At 41.9% G+C, this 24534-nt stretch overlaps 1 protein-coding gene across 3 annotated transcripts; it reads right to left on the reverse strand.

Annotated features, from left to right (window-relative positions):
- Positions 1-2810: 2810 nt before the first annotated feature.
- Positions 2811-12901, reverse strand: LOC145783235 (uncharacterized). 3 transcript variants are annotated; one of them, XM_082595046.1, is made up of 10 exons: positions 12771-12901; positions 11321-11438; positions 10560-10661; positions 10269-10370; positions 9986-10087; positions 7786-7887; positions 7147-7248; positions 5495-5596; positions 4925-5026; positions 2811-3637 (listed from the first exon to the last, which is right to left on the reverse strand). In XM_082595046.1, the coding sequence occupies exons 2-10, from the start codon at positions 11421-11423 to the stop codon at positions 3606-3608; spliced, it is 849 nt and encodes a 282-aa protein (XP_082451172.1). In that variant the 5' UTR covers positions 11424-11438; positions 12771-12901; the 3' UTR covers positions 2811-3605. The 3 variants fall into 3 exon arrangements, with proteins under 3 accessions (XP_082451172.1, XP_082451173.1, XP_082451174.1); XM_082595047.1 differs by lacking the exon at positions 9986-10087; XM_082595048.1 differs by lacking the exon at positions 7147-7248.
- Positions 12902-24534: the final 11633 nt, after the last annotated feature.

Raw genomic sequence — 24534 nt, forward strand, 5'->3', positions numbered from 1 at the left:
GCAGGCATGTTCAGCCAGGGCTCTATAGTCTATGCTCTCACCAGTGAGGTGCAGGTAGTTGAGTCACCATGGTTGACACTGCAGTAATTCTGTCGTATCCAGGTTTACGCTACCAGGTGGTTGAAAATTTAGATTAAGTTGATCGTCAAGTGCTCCCCAAAACTTAAATCGAGAAAATACATTTTTTTGTTTTTTTCCAAATTTTGATTGCTCGTTCAATTTCCTTTCATTAACTTTGTTGCCGACATTGCACATCCATGTTCTCAGCTGTGGATTTCATGCGCACAACTTTCTTTATTTTCCTCAAAACTTCTCGCTTTATTTGCGGAAACAGAGGTGCCATTAGCTGAGGTGGGCATCCGCTATTTTAAAAGTAGCGCGCGCTACCGCTACTTTTGTCTTAAACTGACACAGAAAGCACTTTGTGACGTCAAAATGACCGTTTCAACGTCGTTATAGAAAACACGTTCGAAGTGAAATTTATTGTCACGCATATATCAAAAACACGAGCATTTCAAAATGCGAGTTACTCAGTCCTTTCGCTTTGGCTTCAGCACGTCAATTTCTGACGGAGAAAAATCTCTCCACCGCAGGAATTAGTAAATCGGCACCAGGAAAGCACAAGGATTTGTTTCTGTCTAAAAACAAGGCATCCACCATTGAATTCTTTCCGTAACGACGCTTCATGCGATGACACCAACCACCAAACAATTCGTCCTCGGAGTCGTGACTGGTGTTAATGTCAGTAGCGGGAGTGCGACTAAAAGAAATGTAGCTCCTCTCGGCTACATTGAAAAACAAAATAGCAGCACTGGTCGGCTAGCCAACATTCAATTTTGGCGGTGGGTCGGTTTTGGTTTTGAATGGCTGCTGGTTTTGAATCTTTATCCTCGGACTGACAAAGCCTTAATAGGATTATTTCTGGTAGTTTCGCATACTTGCAGAGGCTTTTGACACAGGGCCGGTTACCGAGATTGGCAGAGTGAAGTTTCCGATTGTTGACGTCTTGTTGCCGGGAAATTATTTTATTCCGCCCCGATAGCTCAGTTGACTTCTGGAACGAAGAAGCTTCAAGATTAAGCGGCGATGGTTCAACTCTCGGGGTGTGCGCTTGAGCAACGCACGTTAAGGATTGCTGTCCATTCAGCGGCATCTAATGGATAGAATAATTCTCCGGCAACAAGACTTCAACAATCGGAAACTTCAATCTCGGTGACCGGGTCTACGTCAGTGATTCAAAGCCTCTACCAGTATGCGAAACTGCCAGAAAGCTCAGCAAAAAGCTTTCCCAGTCCGAGGATAAAGATTCAATCACCAGGTGCCGCTGAATAGAGCAGTCCTGAAATGCGTTGCTCAAGCGCACACCTCGAGAGTCGAACCAGTGCCGCGTGATCTTGAGTCCGGCGCGCAATCAATGAGCTAACGGGGCGGACTACGGATAAGGCGCCGTTAACTTTTCAATTATGGAAACCTGGTTCGACTCCCGGCTTCAGCTATTTGTTGAAAAGACCGCTCTCACCTCTACCTCGGATGTAATAAATTGGTTGGGCATAATTGCTGCAGAAAAGGCGGCCGAAAGAAAGAAACTGGCCACCCTACTCTTTTCAGTGCCGTAGGCTTAGCACAATGAGAACCTTATCTACTCATACCCGACACTTGAATCAAGTATGGGACCACATTTACCAGCCTTGATAGAGGTACGGCACCTTAGGTTAAACGTGCCCTGTGCAAAGATGGGCAGTAGCGCGCTACTTTTTCGGTAGCGGTAGCTCCACTACAATTTTGTTGCAGTCGCTCGCTACTTTTTTCAATGGGAGAGATTGTAGGAACACTTCAAACGGATATTTCAACCTTCGTCAACAAATAAATCGCTGAAATCCTTCTTTTAATTTAAAACTACCTTGCAACTCAAACTTTAAGAGAATTTATTGAAGTACAAAAAGCGTAAGTCTTTCGAACATAGCATTATTGGGCTTAAAATATTTGCCTTTGCAACATATTGCACCGCTAAAAATTCTGTGTTGATCAGACCACACTTTTTTTAAACTAATAGCCTTGCAGTTAAATTAGATTTCTGTTGGACGCTGTATTGTGGGGGCTGGTGGCCATTGCCACGCAATATGATGTTTCGCTGTGGGTATGATGGCCTGGGCCAAACGGAGCAAGCCAGGGGGAGCAAAAACATTTTGTTTGTGGTTGTTCAGTTTGCGTATGAGAAAGAGCTCAACTGAGAATCTTCACTCTCAGACTGAAAAGACTGCGAAAAGCTTTTTGGCCCATCTCTGGCAGTTTTGTAACTTTGCGGATGCTTTCAATCACTGACGCAGGCCTGGTCACCGAGTTTGTCAGGGTGAAGTTTCCGCTTATTGAAGTGTTAGTGTCTGTGAATCATTTTATCCACTAAGTGCATTGCTCCAGCGCACAATCTGAGAGTCAAACCAGCGCTGTTTAATTTCATACATTGCAATATCGGTCGTTTATCGAACTGAGATATCGTGGCAGATTTCAATAACTGGATTAGCCAGTGATGAAGATAAAGATAAAACAAAAGATTGATAAAGAGATGGAGGGGTAAGTTCAGACAGAATGGAGGCGAGTCGAGAATCACAAGAAGAGTTTTGTATCAAGAAATTTCTCCTTGTCTGCGCTCGGCTACCGATCGGAAGGTGCAAAGTTCAGTACCCTGTTTGGCCCCAAAACCATCTATGGCAGTTCAAGGTAACTTTTGTATTCTGTATCCCATTTGGTGGTTTCGAGATTGATGTTGTGTCTATAGCAACCAACACGAACCCGCCGACAATCCTTGCACCAGAATCTGAGTGGCATTTTATTTGACGATGTCACGTAATAAGCAAAATCTAAATAGGGTTATAACGTCACAAAAGAACACTACAAGCGAGGATTAAATGAAAGAGAATGAAGTCATCGGCATATTTGATTCCGTCGTTTTCAAACAATTGCACCTAATTAGCAACGTGGTCATGGATCGGACCGGAGACGTGGCCGTGTTGCCTGCCATGGATCGGACCGGAGACGTGGCCGTGTTGCCATGGATCGGACCGGAGACGTGGCCGTGTTTGCCATGGATCGGACGGGAGACGTACGAAATCACGTTTCATTGTTATTAATTGCCTTAGCAGGCCACATATTTCCACCCAAGGTGGTGTAACTTGCTAGGTATGTCGTTGTTAAACCTTCAGAGTAATCGAGTGACCATTATTGACACATTGTGCGAGCAGGGACATGCACTTTGGCGGACTGCTAGGCCATGGCAGGCCAATAGCTCTAATGGCCGATAAACGATCTACCATTGACCATGCTCTATGACGTCCAACATGCGTCATAGTCCACATAAAGAATGCTTCGAATAAAGGAAACTGTGAACGATCCCGAATCAACTCCATGAAAACATTCAAAGATGTTTCCGCAATACCACGCGCGGTTATCCCGCAAGAGATTACAAGTGACAAAAACAGTTGACAATAGATCATGTGATAAAAGCAAAGGAGGCGGTCAAGTCACGTGATCAAGTATTGTCAAGCTCAAAACATTCGAACAATTATTCGGAAGCTTCAGATTCCACAAGCTGTCGACGCGATGAGGAACTAGCTGGTATCCGCTTTCTCTTGTTTGATAGCTGAAACAGATGATCATAATATCAACGCGATGTTGTTGAAGCAAATGATCATATTATCAACAGGATGTTGTTGAAACAGATGATCATAATATCAACGGGATGTTGTTGAAACAGATGATCATATTATCAACAAGATGTTGTTGAAACAGATGATCATATTATCAACAAGATGTTGTTGAAACAGATGATCAAAATATCAACAGGATGTTGTTGAAACAGATGATCATATTATCAACAAGATGTTGTTGAAACAGATGATCATAATATCAACGGGATGTTGTTGAAACAGATGATCATATTATCAACAGGATGTTGTTGAAACAGATAACCATAATATCAACGGGATGTTGTTGAAACAGATGATCATATTATCAACGGGATGTTGTTGAAACAGATGATCATAATATCAACAGGATGTTGTTGAAACAGATGATCATAATATCAACAGGATGTTGTTGAAACAGATGATCATATCAACAAGATGTTGTTGAAACAGATGATCATAATATCAACGGGATGTTGTTGAAACAGATGATCATAATATCAACGGGATGTTGTTGAAACAGATGATCATAATATCAACAGGATGTTGTTGAAACAGATGATCATAATATCAACAGGATGTTGTTGAAACAGATGATCATAATATCAACAGGGATGTTGTTGAAACAGATGATCATAATATCAACAGGATGTTGTTGAAACAGATGATCATATTATCAACAGGATGTTGTTGAAGCAGATGATCATAATATCAACAAGATGTTGTTGAAACAGATGATCATAATATCAACAGGATGTTGTTGAAACAGATGATCATATTATCAACAGGATGTTGTTGAAACAGATGATCATATTATCAACAGGATGTTGTTGAAGCAGATGATCATAATATCAACAAGATGTTGTTGAAACAGATGATCATAATATCAACAGGATGTTGTTGAAACAGATGATCATATTATCAACAGGATGTTGTTGAAACAGATGATCATATTATCAACAGGATGTTATTGAGATAATGAGATTTATCAAGCAGATTCAGCTCATTTCAAAATCACATTCATGAACGAAATAAATTGTTTCGCTGCATTGTTCCAACAAAAAGATGAAGATTCAAAAGATTCATCTCTTTCAAATACAAAATCCTGGAAGTTTGCGGCGACTGAAGGAACTACGTCGTAATCATCCAGAACGCAATTGCGAATGAAAAGCAATTGAACAACAATACTCTTGATCTCCGGACAATGACAAAGATACTCAAGGCCGGCTCCCAAACAAACTTACTCTCCGCTGTAGGAAGCGTGTTCTTTTCGGCTGTGTCAATTTTTTTCAAAGAGTCTTTTCGGAATCCTTCTATGTTCTTGATAGTTTTTTCTTGAGCAACGTCTGTGACAACACAATGTGTTTACGCTCACATGGAATGCAAACCACGTCACAATAACCTGAGACAAAGTCACAATGTAGGCTACACTGCGCATGGAATGAAGCTTTGATGAATTGCATTCGCGTTTGCAGCGGGATATCGAGCGACGACGGTTCTCCCTCACGACTGGCCCTCTTTACAATAGGCCCTCCATACGCCACCATAGGGCCCTATACCCTACCATAAAACCATTTTAGTATCAAAACAAAAATATCGAGTTGTCAACTTGCCCATGAGGTCTGTGTCAATGGTTCAAAGCTTCTGACAACAAACGAAATGCTGAGACTATCAATGAATAATTCAAAATTGTGAAATCTTTAGTTTAAATGTGAATGAATATTTGGTAAATATGATTCCCAGCTGCTTAAATCGATCAGTCTGTGCATTCCAAAGATCATCTTGGAATGATCATCTCTACCTCCAGTGCTTACCTTCCTTGGTAGGGAGGGAGGTCTTCTCAGCCGTTTCCACATGTTTCAGTTTGTCATGTTCGAAGTTCGCGGCGTCGCTCGGTGCACGTTCTCTTGCCAGTTCTGCCAATAAAAGATTGCCACGTCAAACAGCAGACTACAAAACATGTTCAAGCAAGAACGCGATGAGCGATAGTTGGTTACGTCACAGCTTGTTACGTCAAGTCACGTCACACTTAATTATTGTGTAAATGGAAGGAACGAGCTGGGGTGCGACAGCAACGACTATCCGCACCACAACCCTGGCTCTTGTCCATTCCACCGCAGAGTACTGCGCCCCTGTATGATGTCGTAGTGCTCATACTCACTTACTCGACAAACCCATCAACGACGCCTTGCGTATTGTATCGCGATGCCTGAAACCTACACCTACTAAGTTTTTACCAGTTCTTTCAGGCATCGCCCCTGCTGAGCTTCGCTGCAGAGCTGCCACACTCTCCCTGGCTCGCCAGTCACTGGAGTCACTTCAAGCGCTCCACAGCTACATCACCAGACCGACGATAAATGAGACTTTAAATCAAAAAGAACTTTTGTTGTTCAAGCACAATCCTTACTGGGGCATAACATCAGCGCTTCAACCTGGATCACCAACACTTGGAAAGAGGAGTAGACACACAACACCGCCAGACTACCACTCCTTTGTCCCTGACGCTGGGCCCATGCCACCAGGAAAGGAGTTTAGCTGACTTGCCTGGGTACACCTAACTCGCTTCCAAACGAGCGTTGGACGCTTTGGATCCATGACTCAAAGATGGAGCTTAACAACATCTGCCGCAGCAACTGTGGTGTAAAAGAACAGATCACATGCTCTGTGGCTGCCTGGATTTCACTCCACCAAGAGCTGTTGGTCTGTCAATGCTAGACGACTCTACCATCAAGTGGCTGCTCGGACATTGTCAGGATATCTGACCCAGATGAAACCTAGTCTACAGAAACAACATCTCATACGAAACAACATCTCAAACGTTTGGAAAAGATCTGGAAGGAAAAAGCTTATTACGATTTCGGGGGCAATTGATTGATGGAGGGTGAGAGTTTATGTTGATTGGCGGAGGAGTTTACGTTGATTGGTGGAGGAGCTTACGTTGATTGGTAAAGGAGTTTACGTTGATTGGTGGAAGAGTTTACGTCGATTGGTGGAGGAGCTTACGTTGATTCGTGGAAGAGCTTACGATGATTGGTGGAAGAGCTTACGTTGATTGGTGGAGGAGTTTACCTTGATTGGTGGAAGAGTTTACGTTGATTGGTGGAGGAGTTTATATTGATTGGCGGAGGAGTTTACCTTGATTGGTGGAAGAGTTTACGTTGATTGGTGAAGGAGCTGACGATGATTGGTGGAGGAGCTTACGTTGATTGGTGGAGGAGAAAGCTTAACAATTAATTAGTGAAACTAAAGAGTTTGCATTGTTGGTAGAAAAGCGCTTACAGTGATTTTTCAAGATGAAGCTGACGCTAATTGGCAGAAAAGAGCTTACCAACACATTTGAAACTGTAAAGACATTTTTGTGCAGATAAATATTTCTTAAAATATGATTTCTATCTGCATAAATTTAGATCAGTTCGTACATTCCAAAGAACATCTTGGAATGAGCATTTCCACTTCCAGTGCTTACCTTCCTTGGTGGGGAGGGAGGTCTTCTCAGCCGTATTCACATGTTTCAGTTTGTCATGCTCGAAGTTCGCGGCGTCGCTCGGTGCACGTTCTCTTGCCAGTTCTATCAATGAAAGATCGCCACGTCAAACAGCAGACCACAAGACACGCTCAAACAAGAACGCGATGAGCGACAGTTGGTTACATCACAGCTTGTTACGTCAAGTCACGTCACACTTGATTATTTTCTGGTTGACAGATGAAGAAAATATTCTATTTGCTTTGAGAATAGATTCCCATAAATTTTTCAGCCGAAACGTTAAACACTTTTTAAGTTTTTTTGTTGGTCGTATCCAGGCTTACTCCCTGTGGTTGAAGATTTAGATTAAGTGGATGAAAGGCAGGGAAGCCAATCTTTGTGTCCACCTACAGACACTCCTTTGTGTCTTGCTAAAAACACAGCCACATGCTCTTGAGCGGTGTCGAACCAGTGCCCTTTCGAGTATCGTTCCCAAGTTCTCACCACCCGGCAATGCAGCCGACTTTATAAGTGCAATGGTTCATATGTTTTTTTAATTCATTTTCTAACTATGCAAACAAGATTTAGTTCGTACATTCTAAAGAACATCTTGGAATGATCATCTCCGCCTCCAGTGCTTACCTTCCTTGGTGGGGAGGGAGGTCTTCTCAGCCGTTTCCACGTGTTTCAGTTTGTCATGCTCGAAGTTCGCGGCGTCGCTCGGTGCACGTTCTCTTGCCAGTTCTGCCAATGAAAAATCGCCACGTCAAACAGCAGACCACAAGGCACGCTCAAGCAAATTGCTTATAACGGAAGTGAAATAAGAAATCATTGAAGCATGAAAACATTCCCAACCAAATCATCATGCAATGAATTCAAAGTAATGACGTTTTGTGTTTGTTTGATGACGTCAAAGTCTTTTCGGTGAGCCATCTGACTGATTGGGTTCAAGGAAAAGAATTCCATTGAAATAGTTTGTTGTGTACTGGGTTAATGAGAGTACCCCCTTGTGCAGTGGTGATGGAGAAGATTCCGCATCATCCAGAGAGATCCTCCATGATTAGGATAATCTTGCATCATCAGAAGGAACCCGTGTCCAGACAGAAGATACAGCTCTTTCTGATGAGAAGAAAAGGTATTTTTGTTGTTTTCATGAAGCACATAGAAGATTGGGGTTTTAGGAGCATGTTATTGTTAAACCGTCAAGGAGATGTTGAAAGAATACGATGACGTCATGAATGCTTATTATACTGTCTGTCTGCTCCATTACGTCATACTGAGATGTAGCAAATCTGACTTTGTTATAGCTTGTGCCAGGTTCTATGAGTGACTATAAAGGCGAGGTTGTTGCTTGGATTCGGTACAGGGCAAGTAGCAGTGCCAGGTGGATCTTTAAGTCAAAAAAAATTATTTTACCGAATAGTTTTACGATTTGACCCTCGATAGATTGTGACTCAGTGAAAGGCTCAAGTTGTAGGAGGAGTTTAAATGGAGCACAAATAAAATAAAATAAAAATAAAAATTGGTCTATTGCTGTTAGTGTCATCGACAGGAGGCTTTGTTGGTTAACAATAGCCATTATGAAGATCTGCCGCTTATATTCTTGGAAATTTAAATTAATTTTCTGTGTAAGTTGATAAGAGGAGGCTGCATAGAACTTCAACTCAGACAATAGTTGAATCATGAGAAGAGAGCACTCTGACTGTTGGATGGGGAGGAGCTTGGTGATGGGAAGAGATCACTCTGACTGTTGGATGGGGAGGAGCCTCGTGATGAGAAGAGATTACTCTGACTGTTGGATGGGGAGAAGCTTGGTGATGGGAAGAGATCACTCTGACGGTTGGATGGGGAGGAGCCTCGTGATGGGAAGATATCACTCTGACTGTTGGATGGGGAGAAGCTTCGTGATGGGAAGATATCACTCTGACTGTTGGATGGGGAGGAGCCTCGTGATGGGAAGAGATCACTCTGAATGTTGGATGGGGAGAAGCTTCGTGATGGGAAGAGATCACTCTGACTGTTGGATGGGGAGAAGCTTCGTGATGGGAAGAGATCACTCTGACTGTTGGATGGGGAGGAGCCTCGTGATGGGAAGAGATCACTCTGACTGTTGGATAGGGAGAAGCTTGGTGATGGGAAGATATCACTCTGACTGTTGGATGGGGAGAAGCTTCGTGATGGAAAGAGATCACTCTGACTGTTGGATGGGGAGGAGCCTCGTGATGGGAAGAGATCACTCTGAATGTTGGATGGGGAGGAGCCTCGTGATGGGAAGAGATCACTCTGACTGTTGGATGGGGAGAAGCTTCGTGATGGAAAGAGATCACTCTGACTGTTGGATGGGGAGGAGCCTCGTGATGGGAAGAGATCACTCTGAATGTTGGATGGGGAGGAGCTTGGTGATGGGAAGAGATCACTTTAAATGTTAGATGGGGAGGAGCTTGGTGATGGGAAGAGATCACTCTGACTGTTGGATGGGGAGAAGCTTCGTGATGGAAAAAGATCACTCTGACTGTTGGATGAGGAGGAGCCTCGTGATGGGAAGAGATCACTCTGAATGTTGGATGGGGAGGAGCTTGGTGATGGGAAGAGATCACTCTGACTGTTGGATGGGGAGGAGCCTTGTGGTGGGAAGACATCACTCTGACTGTTGGATGGGAAGAAGCTTGGTCATGGGAAGAGATCACTCTGACGGTTGGATGGGGAGGAGCTTGGTGATGGGAAGAGATCACTCTGACTGTTGGATGGGGAGAAGCTTTGTGATGGCAAGAGATCACTCTGACTGTTGGATGGGGAGGAGCTTGGTGATGGGAAGACATCACTCGCCCTGTATTGGACTTACCCTGTTTGGTTGGAAGAAATGACTTCTCCTTCATCTCCACGTGTTTCAGTTTGTCATGCGAGTAGTTTGCCGCCTCCAGTGGAGCACGCTCACTTGCTATGTCTTGGGGGAAAATAAGCAACAAAAAGTTCATGCAAAATAACAAATAATAAAATAAAATTTTGAAAGTAATTCTTCAACTTAAACTCATCTCATGCAAAATCATAAACATATTCCTGACAATTGTCGCGAAAGTTATCAAGGTTTGGAACCAGGTGGGAGCAGTAAGGAGTCGTAGACTAACCTGTTTGACTGGGAAGTGTGTTGGATTCCTGGGTTTCTACGTGCTTCAGATTTCCTTTGTCTACAGATGCCGCTTCTAGCGGAACTCTCTCTCGAACAATATCTATAAGATCAACTGCTGTGAGAATAGACGACTCTGTGTGATACGCCAAGGATATCGCTGTAACGCCTGAACTATCAAATTATCACAATGTGTCATAAACGTCTTGCGCTCCAGAGCAATGAGTGTCAAGGTATTCAAGTGTTTTTATGGTTGTCTCGTTGATGACATTGTTCAGTAACAATAGCCTACCTCCAGATGATGGAAGCGACGACTTCTCCAGAGTCTCCACATGCTTCATCTTGGAGTGATCGTAGTTGGCCGCTTCCTGTCGTGATTTCTCGTCAGATATTTCTATGAACAACTTTAGTTGGTTTATTTTATTACTTGTTTAACCCTCAACGCCGCTGTAGGTGGCGTCTACCTCACACCACCCCTCTTCCTTTCACCATCCCCACCCCCCATTGCCACTAGCATGAAAATGAAATCTTTAAAGAATGACAATGACACCTTGTTTCAACCAAGTTAGAGCAAGTTACTGGCACCAATACTGGCGTCCGCCCCGTTAGCTCAGTGGTTACGCACCAGGCTCAAAATCACGCGGCGCTGGTTCGACTCTGGGGTGTGCGCTTGTGCAACCCATTTCAGGACTGCTCTCCATTCAGCGGCACCTAGTGAATGGAATAATTCTCCGGCAACAACACTTCAACAATCAGAAAACTTCACTCTGCCAATCTCGGTAACCGGCCCTGCGTCAAGAGCCTCTACAAGTATGCGAAACTACCAGGAATAACCAATCAAGGCTTTGTCAGTCAGAGGATAAAGATTCAAAATCAAACCAACCAATATGTTGCAGAACTTTGAAGCATCGCTCAAGAACATCAATTTTCATCGATAACTTGTCATAAGTTAAAGCTTGTAGATGTTGTACGTGTCTCAGACTTCGTGTTATATCCCCGCGAGAGGTTAGAAGACGGATAATTAAGAGCAAGGAAGCCAGAATCGCTACTCACGCGTCGTCGTCGGGAGGTTCTGCTTCTCTGTTGTTTGCGTCTCCTTCAACTTGGTCTTGTCGAAGTCGGACACGGCGGAGAGATTGGTTTTTGCTTCAGACATCACTTCTGGCTCGGTCTGGAATAGGGAAAAGTGGGGCGTGTTGTCACAATTTTTGCAAATCAGCATATATCTCGTTCTGTACCAATGGTATCGAGATGCTAGATAGTGCAATTGAAAGAGGTATCATTCGACTTCTTTTTGCTACAGCTAAAGTTTTTCTGGATTATTTCGTCTTTACATAAATGCATGTTTAATGCAAGTGAATGGGTTGTGACAACACGCCCCACCCCAGGGCGTGTTGTCACAGAGCATGGGGCGTGTTGTTACAAAATTTCTGCACATGCTTTATGACTAAAATATGACAGAAACCAACAAAAAATGGTTTTAATACAGGCTGAACGAATAAAAAAATATGCAAAATGCAAAAAAATTTAATTTCAACATATTGGTAAAAATTTTATGCCCATTGTCAAAAACAATAGAAATGTCATCTTGAGAATTATGTGTCACTATCGAATATATGTGTGTATCATTATCTAATATTAATTTTTCTTTCCTAAAAAAGCGTTGTATTTTAACAAATACGCATATTACCTCGTTGTATAAGCATAAATAATTTTTTATGTTTCTTAACATCAAAAATGCACACCACGGGGCGTGTAGTCACAGCTGTGACAACACGCCCCGTGGTATGAAATCACTTGGTTTCAACAACCATGTGTACATCTTTACTTGCATGTCTTATCTGTTTAGTATGATGAAAAAAGCAGGCGTAAAGCTAACGAATGGTACCTTTCCTGATCAGTTATGATCATACCTTAGTTTGCCAGACCATTTTTTAGTTTAGTTATAAAACCTGATTTTGCCCAAAATTCAATGGCACTCCTCATAATTTCTACTGTAGTGACAAATTTATTAACTTTCACTGCTTGTACGAAAGAGAACTGAAAACTATGCGTTCCATTGAAAACTCGTGGTTATACGCTTGGGTTATCACACGGAAATCGTGCTGTGACAACACGCCCCTGTGACAACACGCCCCACTTTGCCCTACAAACTTATTGGTATCAATTGCGATGCAGATGCTCGCGGAACTGAACAAAACGCTAAACATGCGCAGACATTCTATGAAAAACAGTAGGAAGAACAGATTTTTCTTGGTGGGTGGCTCGTCAGTAGCACTCGCTACGTGAGTAAAGTTGGAACTTGGAAGAACCAAAAACTAGTAGAAAGACTAAAGCAGGTAAAACTCAACCTGAGTTTTACCTGTTTTAACAAAATTGAGAAAGTTACTGAAAGTTGATCGTTTCCAGCTAGTCCATTGCTCACTATCATGCAGATGGAACGAGGTACACTATTACCAATCAACATCTTTCATCAGTCAATCCCTTCCAAAAGAACACTCACCTTTTCGGTCTGTTGTTCTGGAAGTTGTTCTTCCTGCTTTGGCTCTTCCTGCTTCTGTTCTTGATATTCACCGGATGCTGGATCAGAAGAATCAGATTCTGCTTTTTATACACTCTTAGCACCTGCAGCTTCAAGAAGTCGGTGAAATTTAATATTCAACTAAAAATAACGATTTGCAATCATCAGTTTAACATTTTAAACTCGTCTTCCTTGAGTTTGTTTTTAACGTTTTTGATAGCTTTTTTCCCTGACAAAACTTGCAAAAAGTAGAGAGCTTGCTAAACATAAAACAACTAGACATGTGACAATAAGATCTCCCATCAACAATGATAGCCGGAGAGAAATTGATCTTTACTTTCTCCGGTTGCCATACCAACACTGGGGGTGCCTCTTGGCTGCAACTCACTGCGTAGTCTTCTTGTTTGAGGTGGACCGTGGCGCAAGCGACGGTTGATCTTCAACTTTCGCAACAACTTTTCTCACTCAATACAGTTGGATCTTTACGGAAAGTAAATGATTGTTTTTCTTGCACTAGCCAACCTCAGTCATGCCCCATAATCATCGCCTCCCTCCCAATCATCGCTCACACTTATTGAGATGAACAAATGTCCGACAGGATCTTTCAAACCACTCGTTGTAGGTTGCTGAGCATTCTCGACAACTACGGGAAACTTTGGGCAAAACTTATTTCTTTGCAAAAAACAATATGAAATCAAGAGTAGACTGCAAAGCTTGTGGCAAAAAAATATCTGGAAACATTTTTGTTTGAGCTTGAAACCCAGAACAGTTTGATAATTGGCTTCGAATTCATAACGATGAAAGTTCTTTTTCTTTCAAAACAAATTTTGTGTGAAGACACAGCAAAATATTTCACTGTTTCAAGACATTTTGGTTTCATACAGTTCTGTTCTGGATGAAGCGTGTTGACAATCGAGTGGTTTCCAACCAAAAATAAAAACATTTGTCTGAGTTTGAGCGAATCTATCGACACTGCGATCAATCTGTTCAATTGTTGACTAAGTCTGAGCTTAAACCTTCACTAAATGAACGCGAATGAACTTAACCCTGATCTGATTTCGTTCACTTGCTAACACAAACAATGGGTTTCTACCCACAAGAAGACAATCAACCTTTCTTACAGAACAAACCCAAGCAAACATCATAATTCAGGTAGCCTGTATATCTTAAAAACACAGCCAGGTAGGTAGCGCAGTAGCAAACAGCTTCCCTTGTGTTGCTGACACCAGGAAATACACTGCAAGCCATTGCGGATTACCAGGAAGTGCCTTGCAGTATTGCAACGTCACCTTACATTCAATCAACGATAAACTAACGTTTGAAGAATCTATAGACCTCTGAATCAACGGCGGATGCTGATAATATATCAGAGTTACTGCGGATTCTCTGCGCTTAGACGCCTCGCCCTTGCATCGATGCCCGAGAGCTGCCAGAACAAGCTCAATTCCAACACAAGTTGCATGGATGTTGGCTTGCGCGAGTAAGTCTCAGATCGATACGGACGCCGATGAAATCTGTAGCTTGGACTTCCATTCAACCAAATTGAGCAGAAATTTCATCTTTACAATAAAAATATTTACAAGAAAACTCTCAGTCTGACTCTTTCTGTTGTATTCTCTACGTTGGACAATCGTTCCGCAACAGTGGGTACTAAAAGGAAGCAAACTTCCTGACGCCACCACCGCAGTCACTCTATGACGACACAATCTGTGAAGTGCAACTATTTCTGGTTCTCGATTATACGCAGCGCATCAACAAACACTGACAACAATTGATAAGCGACGGCAAGCGTTCAAAATATGTTTGGATGTCATTAACAAACGTAAGCTATTGAAAATCTTTCAAATATGGGCGGGTCTGAATAAATATAACGATGCTGAAATGTGGTCATTTTAATCTATTGGACGTTACCAGACGTTGGATCAACGTAAACGTTTGAAATATTTTGTAAGATCAATAACGATGTTTAAATCTTTGCTTTGTTGGAAAGTTAACAACGCAAATTATTAACCTGAAGTCGTTAACGAGATTCGGTATTTTGAAACGAGTGAGGGCTTCTCGACGTTATCAGCCTATATTTCCTATTGTTAAGCCACTATGACGTGTTGTGGTAAAAGTAGCCTACAATGCAACTGCAAGTATCTTCTTCTTCTTGTATTGTCGCACTTGATTCCAAGCAATGACTGCCTCTCACATGAAAAGTTTCCAAGACTGCAAGTATATTGATGTCAAAAAGAAACAACAAAAACACAATTTCCTAGCTCACTGGCATGACAAGACCGGAGCTTGATAGACGCACAATCGAACATTCTTTGTATGTTCGTGGTTAGTTCTTTGTATGGGAGGTTGCACTATTGTGCAAAGTTTGGTTGGGTGCAGGGAATTGTAATAACTTTAAATACTTTGTGGCCTTTCTGGGCAAGCATTGTCGCCTACAACGCTCTACAGGACGAGAATCTCTGATCAGTACGCCCCACAGGCGGAAAGCTCTGATGACGGGTACGCCCCACAGGCCGGGGAGCTCTGATGACGGGTACGCTCCACAGGCCGGGGAGCTCTGCTGACTGGCATATCCCATAGGCCGGAAAGTTCTGATGACGGGTACGCCCCACAGGCCAGAAAACTCTGATGTAAGTCACTTTGCATCCACACTACACTGAATGGTGACACTTAATCCTCTGGAGTCGTCGTTTCATAATGGTGTGCATCATCTAGTTATACGACCTGGATCCACATAACAATCTGCAACATGTTCCATCCGGGACTATTTGCCAGTTCTCTTAGTCATTTATGTGGCCTAATCATCTAGTGCTGGTACGAGCGAAGTAGATAGTTGGGTCGCCACTTTAACATGTCAAATCTCAGTAAGACCTAATGACACCGTCAACCAGTCAGAACGTGTTTAAGTGGCTACCTTCCAATTGTGACCCTTATAGCATTCAACCAGAGAGTTGATCCGTGCTTTGAAATTTGTTTGGTAATTACAAAAAAAGTAATGACAACTGGTGGGAATCAAACCCACATCATCAAATGGATATTCTAGCCCTAACCCCCTCGGACTCGCTGGCTACGCGAACGTTTACTTAATTTACTTTCTATACGCTGTTCTACCACTAACTTCTGATGAGTTGAGCCGCTAGTATACCTGCACTTCTGATTGGTTGATTGCTTAGAAGCTTTATTGGCTCTTACAAAAGTTGTTATGTTAAAGTGGCTACCACATAGTTGGGTAAGCACTTAAACATATGTTCTGATTGGTTGGCGGTGTCTTACAGGTCTTACGGGAAATTGTCATGTTATAGTGGCTACCAGATAGTTGTGGACTGTGGTTGCCCAAAAATTGTCAAAGTTTTCAAACTATTTTTTACATCACATTAACAATAAACAGCAACATTTTTACTGCAAGGAAAGGTCCGATTGACAATTGTGCTGATTTGATACAGTTAATTATAGAAAATAATCCACCGGAGTGATCTGCTACTAAAGTTATGCGATAATTTTTCATTAGACTTTTGGCTCTTTTAGTAACTCCTAGATACTTGGAAAGCGGTAATTCCTAGACCATCACACCGATTTCCATGTAACCCATTTGTCAGGGACGACTCACTTTACTGGTTTTTCTTGTGATATGAGCAGCTGGAGAGTCACTGCAAATTCCAAAATTGGAAGAACTGCATAAAGTTTTTTTTGCTTTTACCGAAATTCATTCTTATCAAATGAAATGCTTGAAATTTTGCTTGAACCCTAACAGGGAAACAATACAAGCAGACCATCTATTTCTTCATCCCTGACTCAGATATTCTGCCCCTTGTCTCTGCTGAGACGTTGCTGACATTTCAGCTACCTTCGCTCGGGCGTCGGCGTTCCCCTCAAACGGGGTGGCATCTCCGTTTGCGTGTCTTCAATGATGCGCCTAAAGACTGAGTGCTCTCTGGTGTTTTTTTTTAGCGTAATGTGAGAAAACTTGCCAACATGAGTTGGAAAAAGAATAAACCCTCGGTCGCAGAGGCTCATGCAAAGACTACGGTCAGGAGAAAGTCGCGCAAATACTGTAAATAGTGTCGGTAAATACTGCGACGTCACAAAGCTCATTCTAACTTGTTGGCGCAATGATTTTTTTTCATACCTAAGCGCTTCCACAGTGAGCAAACAAACTCGTCATTGGGTAAAGTTTGTGATGTCATAGCACTGATAACGAGGAAATACTTGTTTGCTATCAGCAGATTGGACGCGTTATTATTAGAGAATAATTACTTAATATTTACAATTTTTAAACTTTACTTGTAGACTTCAGATGAGAAATATTTGATTGGCTTGCTTTTATTCCTCAGTGCACGATGGCCGTACTCCCGTACTCACGTTAAGATAGTCGTACTCGCCACTCTTATCTGCCGCACTATATCAAGTATCAAACTACTGAAGGCAACTTTGATAAAAACCATAACACCGCTTGTGACGTCATCACCAAGCAGGCTGTGCTGACTATTCGCGTTGTTTGTTTAATGCAATCTCGTTATTTTTCTCTTCTTCACGTAAATGAACGTCATTTACATGTTTGGCTGCAGCTTGTGGACTTCCTGAGAGGTTACCATGAATGAGATGACGTCACATCCGGAAGTTTGCCGGTCACTTCAAATTTCTCGTCATCAGAAGTCTCATCCACAACCACAGTGTGTGTCATTTCCGACGCCAGCGAATCGACGATTGAGTTCAGTTTACTTTCTAGATTTCATTCGGTGATTGCGGGTTCAATACCCAAGCTGGTCGCTTCTAAAACATCGCACAATGTTCTCGATTCCCTGCGCATCAGCGGGAAGAACCTTTGATAATTTCATTTATCATTCAAGTCTGTCTGAGCTGACAGGAACACATTCGTTATACTTCCATTATCATTGTTTGATATATCCATCCAAGTGTTTGAGAATAATTGTTGATTATGACGTAGTCTTGGGTATGTTCGACCCACTAAGCAACCACACGGGCCATTCATTTCCAAATAAAATAAAAGTTGAATTTTGATGAGTTCAATGCAAACAAGTCGTACCTTTTGAGGAATGGCGACTTCTAGCGATCAGTGACAAAAGAAAGCCTGACCCGAAGTTGAGAAAATACTGCCGCATGTAAATTCCACAAAGTATTACATTAGAGTATATTGATCAATGCTATCTCAAACTTAATCTAACTTCTGGATGCCTTTGGTAGCCGGCCCCCATAACTAAGCGAGTAGGTTCGTGAACGAAGAAGCTTCAAGATCAAGCGGCGCTGGTTCGACTCTCGGGGTGTGCGCTTGAGCAACGCACGTTAAGAACTGCTCTCCATTCAGAGGCACTTAATGGATGGAATAATTTCCCGACAACAACAATCGGAAACTTCACTCTGTCAATCTCGGTAAGCGGTCCTGTGACAAGACCCTCTACAAGTATGCGAAACTACCAGGAATAATATATTTAGGCTTTGTCAGTCCGAGGAAAAAAGATTCAAAACTAAGCAGCCAGCCTTACTATTAATTCTAGCACAATTTTGGAAAGCTGAAAAATTCCTAATTGTCGAAGTCTGGCACATCTCTATCATTCGTTCGCTTTTTGCTCGTGGTTCCCGCTCATATTGTGGCGACCAAATGGCCCGTTTCGGCGAATTCAATTCGGAAAAAACCGTTTAGGGAAATTTTCGAGCATTTGTGAGGATCACTTAGGTAGGCGGTTTTTGTGTTCACCTTGCCATACCCATGGATATTCTACCCATGGATGCAAACGGTAAGGCAATTAACTTAACCTATAACACTGGTGAACAAGAAATTTTTACAAGACAAACTAACAATTATTTCCAAGTAATTTTGGTCCCCAAGTAATAAATTCAATACTGTACTAAGCTTAATAGCCTACGCAGCCAGTGCTATGCTATTGCTTGGTCAAAATTCTGCAGCAACCGCCGCAGGAGATGGATGCACGTAACACTGTGAGCGCTCTTCTCGAAACATTTCTGACAGAAACTAAATTAAGGGAACATTCCGGATGAAATATCAATTTTATCACCACCTTTAATAAATTGGTCGAAAAATGTGCTTAACTTGTAGAAAACCTACATAACTTTGTCCCTAATAACTTATTATATATCTTTGGAAAGAGTATGAAAATTGCAATCAAAATATGGCGAGAAAAAAAAAGTTAATTTTTACCACTGGTAAAAAATTTAATAAGTCACAAGGGAGAACTTATATCATTCCTAACTTTTTGCTGGCATTGTCGCTATCCCTTATCATGTAATGATGAAAGATTTTCTTCCACAGGTGTATATTTAAAAAATGAAATAATTTTGAATTTATGTAGTAGGCGTAGGCCTACTAGAAAAGGTTGATATATTTGCAATTGTTTTTTAAGTTTTACGTGCAGCTACTGTTACGGCCAATCTCTGTACAAATCAAACGTCATATAAAACCGTTCAAGTCTACTGAATATTACGTCATGGAAGTTGCTAGAAAATGTGCCAAAATTGCACCATCGTTCATAGACTTGTGTCAAACTTGTTAGGACTTGTTTGGGCCTGTTTAAACAGGAAATATTACATTAGCTTTAAAACACCTGTTGAAATGACTTCATAATTGTCTTTCATTTATTGCGTCACAGTTACTTTCTACATGAATTTGAGATATTGATATCTACAGTGCTTCCACTTTGAAGGATTTTATCCCGAAAAAGGGATTTTTCAACGCTGCGAAGGATAAAAAAGGGAAATGAAGATCAGAAGGATTTTTTAGGGATTTTTAACAATTTTACAAAGAAATTTTGTCTTAAAAAGGGAATTGTTGTTTTTAGCAATATTAAAGAAAATTTTATTAATATTTCCATTCAAAAGTTCTAAAAACGACTGGAATAACGATGATCAGCTGGTTTCCGTGGTCACTCGCCATCCGAAACCTCTTCTCACTCTCTTTCCCATTCTCGCCTTTCCGTCACTTGATTTCTATTCTCGCCATTTTGGGAATTTGACGTGAGTGCAGTGAGTGAGTTAGTTTTCAGGGTACGAAATGAGGGTGAGGGTACCATACCAAGTGTTCAGGATACGAATTATGTTGCACCCATAATAGAGTTAGCTAGGCTGTGTATACGACATGTAGCCTATAATTGTACCGTATGGTGTACACAGTCAGACTGAGTCAGTATCATGAATAGGCCTAGTATCCTAAAGTTTTTCATCAGTCTCAGATGATTGTGAAGACGTTACTGACAAGAAGAAAAAAGAGATAGCCTCGCCTTGTAGAGTTGAACAAGTTAGCGCATCAAGGAAAACCGAACTAAACACAAAAATAAATTTGTTAATCAATGGATAATTCGTTATTGCACATTTACCACCTGTATTATTTCGGTGTTAGGGATAGGTTAAAGAGTCCGTGTGGGAAAGATGAGAGTGGTAATTGGTAAATAATGTCCAGGACTCCAGGTGGTAAATATCCCAGAACCGACTAACTGACAAGCGGTTTTTTGGCTGGACAGTGAACAAAGGAAGTAAACCATGTTATTGTAAAATATGTGCCGCTTTTGTGTAGCCTACGGTACTGTTCTAATAAAACAGCGTGGCTTCGACATACCGTTGCTACTGAAAAAAAAATTCAAGCTAACCTTTCTAATTTATTCAGCAACTTTATGTTATCAGATTGGGTTTGTCAACTAAATCAGCCATGCTACTGCCTGCAAGGTTTTGCTTTTTGTAGCGATTTGAATACTATACCACTTCTTCAATTCACTGATTTTCTGTTCTTTCAGGTTAAAACGTAACTTAGGTGAGATTAAAATAACTTTAAAGTTGTATTGGCATTTTTTTAACTTAAATAACGTCAAAAATAACCTCGCTTATAAAGGAAATTTTGAAGGATTTCCGACTGAGAAAAAAGGGATTTTTCAGGATAAAAAAGGAAACTGAAGAGGATTTATCAATTGTCAAAAGTGGAAGCACTGGATATCTATTCTGGTCATTCGTAAAATGATTGTTTGAAAGTTGGCCGCACATTTAACTGTTGGCTTAGTGCTTGCTAGCTGGACAAAAGTTCCGTCTTTTATCCAAGTAATTTGTATTGTAGTGACAGTTTTTAGGTGTACGGCGTTGCACCAGTCATTTCGATAGCCTCGGGCTAATTTTACTGGAATACACTTTTGAATAGACGTTTCGAAAGTGTGTTTATTTTTGGGTCATTGCATGCAGACGAACGGATTTGGGAATCTTACGTTACAATTTTCCCACGAAGAGATTATGGTTTACCGCTGTGACCATAAAAAATAAAAGACGGAGTTTGTAGTTGGTAGGCTAAGAAGCACTTAGAAGCAAAGAAATAATAAAAGAAGATCTTATTGGTTGGTAGTCTAAAGAAGCAAAGAAAATTAAAGACATTTCTTCTCGGTAGGCAACTGAAGAACTTTAAGCTAAAAAGTAAAGACATTTCTTCTCAGTTTGGTACAGAAGAAAAATAACTTTGACATTTATTGGCAAGAAAGAAGATTAAAGGCAATCCATCTGTGCTTGAAGATTCAAGTGGAAGAATCCAAGCAAGTTTTGTGGACGTTTGGACTTCACATACTCGTACAGCTACGGTATCGTGCATTTAAATTCTTTTTTGTATTTTTACGGTCTTTGCAGTTAAGTTTTTTATAACTACTGTAATTTTGTGTGTTTGTGTAACTTAATTTTTTTAATTGTTAAATTTAGCCCTAACATTTAATATGTCTACACTCGGTGGCGACAGGGACTCGACCGCCGTCGACTCGACTGAGTTTAAGCCTGATGATGTTCTTTGCGGTCGGGCAGGCCATTCTGGGGAGGGACCCATTAACGATGAGGCTAAGTCAGTTCGAGAGGCCCGGCATCTTAGACGGGATATTTTGACTCAAATTGGGAAACTTTCTGTAGCCCTAGGTTCTTTGAGTGATAAGCAGGAACTGTTAATTTTTAGATCTAAGTTATCTACTTTAGAAGAGGAATTACGGCATTTCCATGCTCTTTTGAGTAAAATTGTTAACTCTGCAATCTTGGCAGAACTTCGTGATAGGGTAGATCCCGAATTTAACTCGTTAAAAAATAACTTCGAACAAAAAGAAAGTGAGTTGTCAGATAGGTTGGATGCTGACATACATCCTGAGGATAGCGCCTCAAATGTAAGCACTAGGATGTCTGAGAGCTCGTCACGGATAGTTGCACAAATTAACCTACAGCTAAGACGAAAGGAGCTCCAGATCCAAGCCGAGGCCATAGCGAGAGCTGAGACCATACGAGTTGAGGCCGAAGCGAGAGCTGCTGAGGCCGCCGCGAGAACTGAGGCCATTCGAGCTGAGGCCGCCGCGAGAGCTGAGGCCGTACGAGCTGAGGCTGCCGCGAAAGCCGAAGCGAGAGCTGCTGAGTTCGCACTCAAAGACGCACAGTTGAGGGCTGAACAACGTAAGGAGGTAGCTTTAGCTGAATATCGTTCTGAGTTGGGCTCCCGGCGTAGCTCTAGGAAGGGCTCTTCTAGGCATTCCAGAAGTGAACATCAATCGCAGTTTAATTTACCTAACCTTTTCCAGACGCCTGTTCAATCTGTAAGTGGACCTGTACAATCCACATGTTTTCCAGCTGTTTCAGGAGGTCTCGGGGCCGCGGCTAAGGGTCTTCCGAAGGCTGTAGAGCCAAGGTCTGCAAATTACAACCGAACTCCTCCCCCAGAGCGTACAGGTCACGGGGCCGCCATTAGCAGTAATGCTTTGCCCCCTTCAAAGTTTTCTGCGCCGCTAGTTTTTGATCGCCCAGCTACACGTAATTTAGGTGGTTGTGAGAGGCGTATCGTGTCTCCTGATTTTAACGTGTTTGAGGATCGTGATCAGGCTGTGCATGTGACTGAGCCCACTCACCCCCTTAAGGGATATAGCTTGTCTTCTCCCGCTAAATCGAGTTCTCAACAGCAGGATTGCTTTTTTGAATACCAAAATAGTAGGACGTTCTTCGATAAGGCGGCCTTGATTGGTTACGATGGTAATAATATGCCATTTGTCTTCTTTAAAAATCGTGTTATGGCCTTGATGGCAGCTTCGCCCTTTAAGGGAACTCGTTTGACTTTGTTGCAAGCAGCTTGTGTTAGAACAGCTGCACAAACGATTGCTAATTTGGTTTCTGACACTCCTGGCTTGTCAGAGGAAGACAGGATAGAAATGTCGTTAGCTCGCTTGTCCCAACGTTTTGGGGTTCGTGGAGGTCTTTTCGCAGAACCAGAAATTAGAAAGTATCGCTATGGTAGCAAATTGACTTCTATCTCTTCCAGTGATTTGAAAGAGTTTAAAGATGAATTGTCGCAGTGTTTGCTTTACGCGAAAGCTTATGGTCAGCGTGATAAATTAGAAGGACGTTTTGTTTTGGATTTGGCTAAGCGACTCCCGTTTGACGCTAAGCAGCGTTATCTTGACTTTTTAGGTGATCAGTATGGTAGCACTGATGAGCCTACTTTTCAGAGTTTGTTTGATTTTGTAGTACGGGAGGAAACGCGCAAGTCGACTGATTTTAGCATTATGCTAATGGGCGATTCTGGTGAGTCGCAGCATTTTAAAAAGTTTGGCAAAGGAAAATTGCCTTCATGTCCGGTTAGGCAGACGTCGGTAAAACCTCATGATAATGTGATTTCAGGGAGTTCGCAGTACTCGACTGCTGTTGGCGCACCGCGCGGCGGTGTGGCCAGACGTAGTGACATACCGGCATGTTTTTGTTGTTCGTCACGTGGTCAAGTTGAATATCATTTTTTGTCTAATTGTAAAGAATTTTTGCGCTTGACACCTAAAGGTCGGAGAGATGTCATTGTGAAAGCTGGCAAATGCTTGAACTGTTTGCGCCAGCATATGGTTAAGGACTGTAATCATGCAAACAACTGTCGTCAGTGTGGGCCTAACAACGATAGGAAACACTATTTTCTTCTGCATGATTTTTATGTGACGTCACGTGATTCTCTGGATTCGGTCGGTAAAGATGATGCTGGTGCCAGAGTTCCTGTGCGTAATGTTAAGATTGGAAATGTTAAAGCAGCCTTTAACCGCGTTACTGCTGCTCGTGTTTGGAATCCAATGACTGGCAAATCGAAGTTGGTGTATTGTCAGCATGATCCTGGTTCGCAGTTGACCTTTGTTTCGAGTGACTTGGTGTGCGAACTTGGTCTTAAACCGTATGATAAAGCGTCGTTTAAAATGGATACTCTGGCTGGTCAGAAACCTACTTGTGCTGAACTTGTTAAACTCAACATTCAGTCGTTAGAGACGAATGAACTGTTTTGTGATATAACTTCGGTGGTTAACCCAGCTTGGGCTGACGATGTTAAGACTTTACCACATAAGCAGGATTTAAGTAGTTTCCGTCATTTTCATGACGTGAATATGTTTCATTTGAATGATTGTAGTACTGTAGATGTACTGATTGGAAACGACAACGCTTATTTGATGTGGGCAAAAGAAGAACGTGTTGGTGAAAATCGCAGTGAACCGCATGCTTTACTCACTCCTCTCGGTTGGTTGGCTTGTGGTGGTAAGTCACCCTTAGTTGAAAGCGTTGCTAAAGTGTGCAGAGTGCAGACGTCTTCAGAGTCGGATGTCATCTCTGGCTTTCAGCGTAAAATTGAGTCTCGTGATATGGAAATAGCAGACCTGAATAAAGTCATTCAGGATTTGACTTTGCAAAATGAAACCTGTGAATTGTCTCGCAATGATATTTTGGCTAGAGAACTTGTCGAACCGAATATTGAGTTAAA

The sequence above is a fragment of the Aplidium turbinatum genome, chromosome 14, assembly GCF_918807975.1.
Source record: "Aplidium turbinatum chromosome 14, kaAplTurb1.1, whole genome shotgun sequence".
Taxonomy (NCBI): Eukaryota; Metazoa; Chordata; class Ascidiacea; order Aplousobranchia; family Polyclinidae; genus Aplidium; species Aplidium turbinatum.